This window comes from Triticum aestivum, chromosome 3B, assembly GCF_018294505.1.
Source record: "Triticum aestivum cultivar Chinese Spring chromosome 3B, IWGSC CS RefSeq v2.1, whole genome shotgun sequence".
NCBI classification, from domain to species: Eukaryota; Viridiplantae; Streptophyta; class Magnoliopsida; order Poales; family Poaceae; genus Triticum; species Triticum aestivum.
Window position 1 is genome coordinate 599841385 of NC_057801.1, and position 10702 is coordinate 599852086.

The window sequence follows — 10702 nt, forward strand, 5'->3', positions numbered from 1 at the left end:
TTTCAGGATTTCCGGTGATGCGCATTCAGTGGGAGGAGACGTTTCCGTCGACGACGAGGTGCCTACGGCGACTTCGTAAATTTCAGAATGATATGTCGGCTCAGTCTGTGTATATGCGCGTGTATATGAGTGCTACCGTCTATAGTGTGTTAAAAAAAGGCGCAGCTTTAATTTGGCGAAATGTGCAACTTAAAACAGAGACCTCTTTACCCTAAAAAAACAGACTTTTTTTTGCACCAAGCAGCAGGTACGTTTTCTTCGACCCCGAGCACAAGGAAAACAATGTCAGTGCACGTGAAAGACCGTCCGGATGATGGCGCATCCAGTTGTTGTTTCTGCGTGAGTGCACCGCACTGCTTCGGCCGTTGCGTGACGTGCAAACCGTTGGCCTTGGGCTCTGCTGAGCAGTGTGTGCCATCTGGAGGGAAACGACCAAGAACGGAGAGCAAAGGCGGCAAAGCTGTCCGCGGCGCAAACGAACGTTTTTGCGTGCGAACACGACGTGGTCGGCACGAGCCCGACGCGGCGGCGCCTCGCCTGTTGCAGAGTGCGGCAAGAAGAACAAAATCGGCCCGGCGCGCCCACGCCCACGCCCACGTCTGCCACGATGTGAGAGTGCTTGGTGCGACCCCCCACCTCTGAATAGCCTTTCACGTTGGCGAAGGAAAAAGGAATAACCTTTCACAGATTCAGCAACCATGATGGGTTGGTTTCGCGTGACCGCGAGCTGCTACGAAAGTAAAAAAAGAATAATACTATATGCATCACCTCTCACATCAATGATCAATCCCACAATTCTCTGCATGGGCATACTCCAGAAAAAAAAATCAGACACCAACGTATTCCTTACGCCCCAAAATAAGTGTCATGGTTTTAGTTCAAATTTGATCAGCCGAGCTTTTATCTACAAGGAACAACAGTCAATCCTTTTTATCCAAAAGAATAGTTATATCATCCTTCATTCTAATCCGTCTTCCCGTTTGCGGTATGCTTCTTCATCTTCGACAGGGTTCTGACCATCCCCCTGCATATCTTCCAGAACCAGAACACGTTCATCACGGCCAGCGTCGGTGGCACTGTCATTATGCCGTAGAATCCAAGGGCGAAGATGGACTTCACCTGTGAAAAAACAAGTGCAGCGCGCGTCATCAGCAAGCCGTCTGAATTTATGCAATACAAACGGTTTCAGTTGCATCAATCGAACTGTCTGAATCTTCTGAAGACTAAATCAGTCATATACTTTCATGATGTTTTAACACAATACATCATACTGATCAAGCAAGTTTAGCTACATCTCAAGTTTTATTATATATTACTACTACCTCTGTTCATTTTTATAAAACGTTTTAGACATTCAGACACTGTTTAAAACAGTACAAAGCAAGCTGTCTGAAATGTCTTGTAGAAACAAACGGAGGGAGTAGTAAAAGTGCGATTTCAGTTGGTCCATGGGTAGCTGACATGCATACCTGATCATAATGGGAGTAGACATGAGTGAAGAAATATACGAACAAGATTATCCGAGCAATCTGCAAGCCAATGAAAGATGTGTTAATGCCAGAGTAAAGAGGATAATGAATAAATAGTTTGTGGCATATCTAGTCACAAATGCTTCAAATTAACTCATTAGCATGGGCGCCACTCCTGCAGCTCACAATTGGCATTTTCATTTGACTTGTGATGAAGAGGAGCGTATCGAGCATATATTTTCCAACAAGGTAAAAGGCAGAGACGTTCCATAGGAATACATCTCTGAGCATCTGAATCTTGTACAAAGACAGAAAGGGCAGAACCGAGGTCGATACGGGCGTACGGAGGCACGGCAGAGACAGTAAAGGCTGCCGACACCGAAACTAACTATAGAATTCTAACATGCAAGTTTCATGAATCATACGACTTCAGGAAAGCAATACTGTTAAATCATGAGAGCAGCGAGTACTATACCAGCCATCCGACAAACATAGCCAATCCGTTGTATAAGTAGAGGTTGTGATCCTTCTGACCAGCAACCTCCAGATACCTGCACCAAGTCATAATAACTTTCAGAAACAACATCTTAACCTGAATTCTTGAAGGACTGTATTAGTGGCATCAGATGTTACCATCTAAGGTTCACAAATGGAGTGGTGGCTTCAGTGAAGAGGACCATGAGTATGTACATGTGTGCTTTCCCACTGAACAAAGCAAGACAGATTGCGTACATGGAAAGTCCGTGATGCAAGAGCTGAAACAAAATCACATAGAAACAACTCCTGATTAGGAACTTTGTCAACAAAAAAAAACTACTGATTAGGAGGAAACCAACACGCATTAATCTTCTTCAGAGACAATGTGTGCTCTAGTAATAGTGTAAAACTTACAAATTCTTTTCCACCTAAAGATGGAAAATGCCATAGGATCATCCCCAGGTCTGTGAAAAAGTACCCGATCGAGACCTGCACAAGTAATACAGTATGTTAAATCAATATGTACGTAGAGGAGCATTTCATGTCCATTTGTTCTGAAAGACTGCAGATTGAGAAACAAATTTGACTCGCTCCAAGCAAAGCTGGAGATGCAGTTGCAATGCGTAGCTTACCCCAAACATGGAATCAGATAACCATGACTTTCTGTCAATGATTATGCCATTGACATCTTCACTGAAGAGGCCAGATATCATGACCAAGTAAAAGGAAACGGCAGCAGCAACCAATGCATGGACCGTAGAGAAGCCCCTGTCAGTTAATTACACATATTTAGACTTAAGTAAAATAAAAGGTCAGCTGTGATCAGAACAGGTACAACAATAAAGTTGTGTCCAAGTAAATATTACCTATTATTCCACTGAAGCTTTTGCATTGGACTTAATCCATCATAACACTTGAAGCACGATGAGCTAACCTTTTTAGTTACCTCATATACCTGCAGGGACAAAATTATGAATTATGACAGCAAGATACAATGCACTAAATGTCTAAATAGCCGAGAACAATGTTCTTTATATGATCCTTTCAAAAAATAAAAGGTTCTAAGACGACAACTTCAGAATTAGAGGAGCAAAGTTTTCAATTCAGAATTAGTATGCTTCATCAGGAATAAAAACCAAAACTTACTTTGTGATACGTAGCCTAGGTACTAATACGAGAGATGGATTTCGGCTTTCGAGCTCCACCATTTTAGTAAAAATATTTAAAAATTCAAATACTTCTGAAGCAATTCCATGTTCACATAATGACTTACGGAAGTACAAATGTTCATGAAAAAGAAAGGTGTCCTGCATAAAAAGACGGAAAGGGGGTGGGGGAGAGAGAGAGAGAGAGTCTAATATAGCAAATTCTAGCGCTCCGTTTTTTGTTTTTATTATCGCAAAATGCTGTACAATGCCAAACTTATTATCTTCCCTTGTACAGAATGAGACCCAGATTATCTTCTATGTATTTTTGTGGAACATGTGTAAGACTGTCAATCTCTCCAACGAACCTCGCCTATGTCCAAAATTTAAGAAATCCATCGGCTTGCAAGAACATTAAATTCTCGGCAATTTTGCAAACAGGTAGTAGCACTGATCACATATTGGCCTGGTTGCGCCAAAGAGACAGAGCAGAGCAGACCAGAATACTGCATCACGAAACAGCAAGGTCTACGCACGCACTGCTGCTGATCTGATGCCGATGCACCTTCCCCTCGACTGGTAATTTGCATTGCACCAACTAGAGAAATTCAATGCGAGATAGCAACCACGCAAAAAACAACACAGAACTTCCCAGTCTTTTTTTTAATCCAAAAGATCTCTCGGTTCTAGAAGGAAGCATTCAACACAGTCTGCCCAGCTAGCACAGTTGAATTGTTGGTACGTATCAGTATCAGAACTACCAGTCTCAATTGCCAAAAGAGACATCGACGATTGACAAGTATCTGCAGCATTGACTAGCAAGTTGTAGTACCAAGTGCTACAACTAACGCCACAAGCTTCACCAGCGAGCATAGCTACAAACAAAACTGCAGAGCTAGCTGACTCAGCCTGCATTAACTGTACCGGCAACAAAGACGCCAACAGCCTCTTCTTCCCCTAAGAAGACGGAGGTACTACTTGATTCGGACGCCCCCCAGATAACAGGAAAGCAACCGGCATATAGGTAGGTAATAATCTCGCAAACAACCAAGCTCGAGCAAACCATGAACACAAGGTCTCGGAAATTGAACTACGGAGAGCGGATGAACTAAGAAAGCAAAAAAGGAGAGGGCGCGGAGAGCTTACGGCGGCGCACATGAGGACGCCGGCGAGGACCGACGCCGGCCACAGGACCTGCTCCTCGGGGCCGTAGTTCCAGTCCATGAGTCCCCTCCGATGGATCAACCAGCGACGAAGGGGCGGAGGAAGCGCGAAGGAGAAGAAGCTGATCCGAGATTACGCGCCGATGGATCGACGGATACGCCTCCCAGGAAATCAAACCTGCAGCACAGCAGGACACGTTTTTCACGCTTGATCTATTTCAGGGCAAAAAGGAGGGTTGGGGTTTGGGCGGTGGCATCGTCGGTGGGAGCGATGTTTTGGAAGAGGGTTTGAGCCTTGGTTTTAAGAGAGGACAGGCACGACGGCAGGCGGGGGGTCTCGCGAGAAGGCGGCGTCCGTCTCGGATCGTGGCTCCGGGAAGATGGCCCGTCTGTCCACGCAGGGCCGGCCCATAGGCTGGGAGGGCCCCAACTACAATTATTCTAGTAAATCATATTTTCTCCGTCTCTAAATATAAGTTTTTTTAGAGATTTTAATATAAACTACATACGGATGTATATAGATATGTACTTTAGAGTCTAAAACTCTAAATTCACTCATTTTGTTCCGTATGTAGTCTATATTGGATTCTCTAAAAAATACTTATATTTAGAAACAAGGGGAGTACATTAAATCTGAAAATTATTAAATGCCTAAAATAGGACTCTCGTAATGCTCAGGAATTCTGCTCCAAGACTCACTCGGCTTTGGATACTATTCGAAATGTAATCTACGATTTCATGCTTTGGGACTATAGGTTCAAAGACCCGGCTACAGAGATGTCGCGTTATCTTTGACGCATGTTCCTCTCCTCGCGTTGTACTCTCTGATGTACTTTGGCCCCTTTGAGATTTTTGAGTAATATATTCACGTGGAGATGCTCTCCCCCCCGGTGATTGTTAAGAGTAGAGTTTTAATTTCCAGGAGAGTAGGTTCACACCGCATACTAATAGGTTATAACTTACTACATACTAATAGGTTACCAAGCGGAGTGTCGGTGTCAAAACCGGCAGACCTCGGGGTAAGGAGTCCCGAGCTGTGGATCTCAGATCGAAGGTAACATGAACGAAGGAGATGTCGTTTTACCCAGCTTCGGGCCCTCTCTATGGAGGTAAAACCCTACGTCTTGCTTTTGTTTATATTGATGAAGATGTATCAAATACATAGTTGATCTACCTTGAGATCGTGATGTGTGGTCTAACTCTAGGGCTAGGCAAATAATATTGCGTTGATGTTCCCTCTATGGGCTAAACCCTATGGCTTATATACATGCCAGGGAGAGTATCTAGGGTTACAAGGTCGGTATCTAGGAGTAAGGCGACAGGAGAGATCTCAGAGTATACGTCAAGTATTCAGTGGTGGTAGTCTTGATCACGCCTCCTGCGGACTGCCTCCGGAGTCCATCTTAATCACGAATGAGGGCCCGTCAGCTCAGCCTGAGGATCGTGGGCCGACTAGGCCAGCACCTCCAATCAAGGACACCGTCAATAGCCCCTGAACGACTCTTAGACGCCGAAGACGACTTTGCTGGACTTCGGATCCGGAGTCTTCGGCTCGACATGCAAGTTCCCCTCTAAGGAGTCTTGAAACGCCAATGGTCCTACCGAGTGGACCCGGACTTGCCACACATGGCTCTAACCCCTGGCAACCGCACCTTTACAGGGAAGTGAGTCGCTTTATGGCGAAATGTCGAAGTGTCGGTCTCTTCCCCTTTATATTTTATGGGCTAGTTGCGTCGATTTACCGCCGGGCCAACCCTTCCTTTCCAAGCCAATCGCGCCAGCATCCCCTTCTCCCAAGCCCATCCTCTAGAGTTCTCATGGTGAGTGATGCAGGCTCCTCAAGGCGCCCTTACGGCCCTATCAGGGGTGACAGGGGTAGCTGCGCGGTCTCGTGCCTTCATCTGGAGTGATTAGCCAAGCATGGTTACCTACCAGATTCAGATTTGACCACGACCCACGCAGGATTAACATCCATTAATGGTCAAGTACACACAGAGAATCACCATTCCCCTCAAGAGGGCGAGAGGGTATGTTTCATATCCATTTTGATGCGTGGATTAGGGTTTCCTATTCACCCCTTCCTCCCGGGAGTCCTGGACTAAGGGGTCCTCGGGCGTCCGGTCTATGTAATATGGGCCGGGCTAATGGGCCATCAAGATACAAGAAGACCACCTCCCGTGTCCAGTGGGGACTCCCGTACACGTGGATGCCAAGTTTAGGTGTCTGGATATACTGTTTCCTTTCTATTAAACCGACTTTGTACATTGATAGGCTAGCCAAGCTAGGGTTTAGCCATTACGATCTCGAGGTAGATCAACTCTTGTAACGCCTATACTCATCGAATATAATCAAGCAAGAGTAGGGTTTTACCTCCATTAAGAGGGCCCGATCCTGGGTAAACACTGTGTCCTTTTGATCATTGTTACCATCGATCCTCAGACATACAGCTTGGGCCCCCCTACCCGAGATCTGCCAGTTTTGAGGCCGACATTGGTGCTTTCATTAAGAGCTCCACTGTATCATCGACAGAAGGATTGATGGCTCGCCTCTTCATCAACGATGACGCTAAGTCCAGGGAAACCTTTCTCCCCAGACAAGTCTTTGTGTTCGGCGGCTTCGTGCTTCATGCCAACTCGACCGGCCACCTTGAGGAGGTCGACAGTTACGCCCCCGGCCACCAGATCAGGTTCGGAACCCTGAACTACATCGTCGATATCCGAGGAGATCTGATTTTTGTGGGGTTCGTGACCTCGGTTGTCGCCCCTTGCCCCCATAAAGGAAGCCCTTCGGATTCACTCTCAGATCCAGTTCAAGGGTCAACACTCATGCCCACCTCGGCCTTAGATCTGGAGTAGGTTGTATCATCCGAAGATGGGAGGACCAGCCCCGCCGGACTCTTTTCTATCATGGAATTTCCGACCGGAGACCTAGACACGATCTTGGACTCACCTCTGGACACAACTCAGAACTTTCAAAGTCTGTGTTGATCGGGCCCGACCAGGTGTCTGTCACCGAACCCAGCCTGGCAGATCCGCAGACTCATGCCCAACTTTCACCTCTAGACGAAGCGATGGGATTAATGCGATCTCTCGCCATTACGGAAGCCTTGCCTCCGAACTGCACCTAGCATGGGCTGGGGGCTGAGAGAAGGGGATTTTACGACTAATAATCCCTAAGTGCACGAAATCATCGTAGCAATTTCCAAAGGTGGAAGTGATAAGTATGGAGTGTCGAACCCACAAGGAGCTAAAGATAAGATCAATATTCTCTCAAGTCCTATCTGCCACTGATACGACTCTACGTACACGGAACGTTTGCTTCCAACTAGAAACGAGAAATAAAACTATGTTGTGGGTATGAAGAGGATAACTTTGCATGATATAGGAGAGCTAAAAATATAAAAGTAGGTGTTGTCATCATAAAGTTAGAATATATTACTTAAGTATTATAAATAGCGAGTATGGAATAATGATGGGTCGGTGTGCGGAATTGTCCTAGGCAATTGTTAACAAGATCGGTAGTCGTCATTGCAATTTCGTATGAGGGAGAGGCATAAGCTAACATACTTTCTCTTCTTGGATCATATGCACTTATGATTGGAACTCTAGCAAGCATCCGCAACTACTAACGATCATTAAGATAAAACCCAACCATAGCATTAACACATCAAGTCCCCTTTATCCCATACGCAACAACCCCCTTACTCGGGTTTAAGCTTCTGTCACCCTAGCAACCCACTATAAGCGAATCATGAACATATTGCAACACCCTACAGTGGGAATCCCTCACGTGTGCGTGGCACAGAAGACACAATAGGACATCAGCAAAATAAAACATACAGCTCATACCAATCTAGATCATCAATCAACCAAAAGACAAAGGATATATACTCAAAACATCATAGGATGGCAACACATCACCAAAATAAAGCACCATGTTCAAGTAGGGATTACAGCTGGGTGTGGGAGAGTGGACCGCGTAAAAGAGATGAGGATGCTGCTGATGATGGTGATGGTGATGAAGATGTCACCGCAGCGATGATTCCCCTCCCGATGGCACTCCGGCGCCATCAAGAGAGAGGAGGAGAGGTTCTCCCCCTTGTCCTTCCTCCTCCATGGCCTCCCCCGTGGATGGGGAGAGGTTCTCCCTCTGGTCCTTAGCCTTCATGGCGATGATGGCCCCTCCGAGATCCTTCCCCATGGCCTCCGGTGATGATGGCCCCCTCCGGCAGGGTGCTAGAGAGGGCCTAGATTGATTTCTTGTGGCTACAGAGGCTTGCGGCGGTGGAACTTCCAATCTCTCTTCTGTTTTGGGTTTTTTAGGATTTATAGGAGGGGCAGGCGTTGGTTTCACGTCAAGGGGGCCCATGGGGAGTCCACGAGATAGGGGGTGTGCCCTAGGAGGGGTCGTGCCCTCCACCCTAGTGGTGGCCTCAGGACTCCCCACCGGTAGCTTTTTGTTCCAGTATTTTTTATATTTTCCATAAATATTCTCCGTTGATTTTCAGCGCATTCCGAGAACTTTTATTTCTGCACAAAAACAACACCACTGTAGTTTTGCTGAAAACAACGTCAGTCCGAGTTAGTTCTAATCAAATCATACCAAAATCATGTAAAAAAATTATAAACATGGCATGAATACTTCATAAATTATAGATACGTTGGAGACGTATCAGCACCACCAAGCTTAATTCCTGCTCGTCCTCGAGTAGGTAAATGATAAAAGAAATAATTTATGAAGTGTGAATGGCAAGTGCACATGTTTGATTAATGATAATTTCAATCACCTTTTCTAGTATCATTATATATCATAATAGTAGCTTAACTCATAAAACTTCTCATGATCAAGTAACAAGCTATTCACATGTTAAAGTATAGATCATAAACTTTCTTGAAAACTAACAAACTTTGTTTTCAGTCATCAAATAATTGCAATTCATCTTATTTTCAGGAAGGGTCTATGTAAGAGCTTTGATTTAGCAAACTCCACATACTCAACTATCTTAACTTTCACAATTTCTAACACTCACGTGATATTTATGGATTCAAAGTTTTAATCGGACATAGAGAAAGATAGGGGCTTATAGTTTCGCCTCCCAACCTTTTACCTCAAGGGTAATGTCAACAATAATACTTTATGAAAACCTATATCCAAGTGGCTATATATATATATATATATATATATATATATATATATATATATATATATATATATCCGAATCACTCTAACACAAGGTGCTTGCCAAAGGAAAAAGTGTAAAAAGGAAAGGTGATGATCACCATGACTCTTGTATAAGGGTAGAAGGTAAAAGTAAAAGATAGGCCCTTCGCAGAGGGAAGCAGATGTTGTCATGCACTTTTATGGTTGGATGCACAAAATCCTAATGCAAAAGAACGTCACTTTATATTGCCGCTTGTGATAAAGACCTTTATTATGCAGTCCGTCGCTTTTATTTCTTCCCTATCACAAGTTCGTATAAAGCTTATTTTCTTCGCACTAATAGATCATACATATTTAAGGAGCAATTTTTATTACTTGCACCAATGACAACTTACTTGAAGGATCTTACTCAATCCATAGGTAGGTATGGTGGACTCTCATGGCAAAACTAGGTTTAAGGGATGTTTGGAAGCACAAGTAGTATTTCTATTTGGTGCAAAGAATTTGGCTAGCATGAGAGGGAAAGGCAAGCTCAACATGTTGGATAATCCAAGACAATATAACATTTATTCGGATATAGGAAAACATAACCCATTAAGTTGTCTTCCTTGTCCAACGTCAACTTTTTAGCATGTCATATTTTAATGAGTGCTCACAATTACAAATATGTCCAAGATAGTATATTTATATGTGAAATCTCTCTTCCTTCAATATTCTTTCATGAATTGTTCAAGTGATCAATTCTGCGTTTGCTATCTTTCAATAATTTTACCACCTATACTTATTATGTGTGAAGTCATTACTCCCCATGGTATAAGCATATGAGACATATATAAATTCAGATTTATGATATTCAATTCATTCAACCATTTACTTATAGGATATACGTGAAGCACGTGAGTAAATTTCAAACTACTCCAAACAGATATAAGTGAAGGACAATGAGTAGTCAAATAATTAATTAGCCATGGGAGGATTCTCTTTCATTCAAGATTTCAAATCCAATGATTTTATTCAAACAACAAGTACAATGAAAATACGCTCCAAGCAAAACACATATCATGTGATGGATAAAAATATAGCTCTGAGTAAGGTATACTGATGGTTTTGAAGACGAAAGAGGGGATGCCTTCCAGGGCATCCCCAAGCTTAGGTGCTTGAGTATTCCTTGAATATTACCTTGGGGTGCCTTTGGCATCCCCAAGCTTAGGGTCTTTCCACTCCTTATTCTCCTCATATCGATATCTGACCCAAAACTTGAAAACTTCAATCACACAAAACTTAACGG

The 10702-nt window shown here is 44.0% G+C and overlaps 1 protein-coding gene across 1 annotated transcript; it reads right to left on the reverse strand.

Annotated features, from left to right (window-relative positions):
* Positions 1-821: 821 nt before the first annotated feature.
* Positions 822-4563, reverse strand: LOC123065837 (TLC domain-containing protein 4-B). The gene is made up of 8 exons (XM_044489044.1): positions 4238-4563; positions 2813-2901; positions 2579-2714; positions 2361-2435; positions 2103-2224; positions 1945-2020; positions 1470-1529; positions 822-1119 (listed from the first exon to the last, which is right to left on the reverse strand). Exons 1-8 carry the CDS (start codon positions 4313-4315, stop codon positions 964-966), a joined length of 792 nt encoding a protein of 263 aa, XP_044344979.1. The 5' UTR covers positions 4316-4563; the 3' UTR covers positions 822-963.
* Positions 4564-10702: the final 6139 nt, after the last annotated feature.

Bases quoted from the DNA above. Each gene is read 5' to 3' on its own strand.
- LOC123065837 (XM_044489044.1), bottom strand. From the start codon at position 4,315: ATGGACTGGAACTACGGCCCCGAGGAGCAGGTCCTGTGGCCGGCGTCG. The intron at 2,715-2,812 runs GTAATATTTACT...ATTAACTGACAG, and splicing joins AAGCTTCAGTGGAATAATAG to GGGCTTCTCTACGGTCCATG. The intron at 2,225-2,360 runs GTAAGTTTTACA...ATTTTGTTTCAG, and splicing joins CTTTAGGTGGAAAAGAATTT to CTCTTGCATCACGGACTTTC.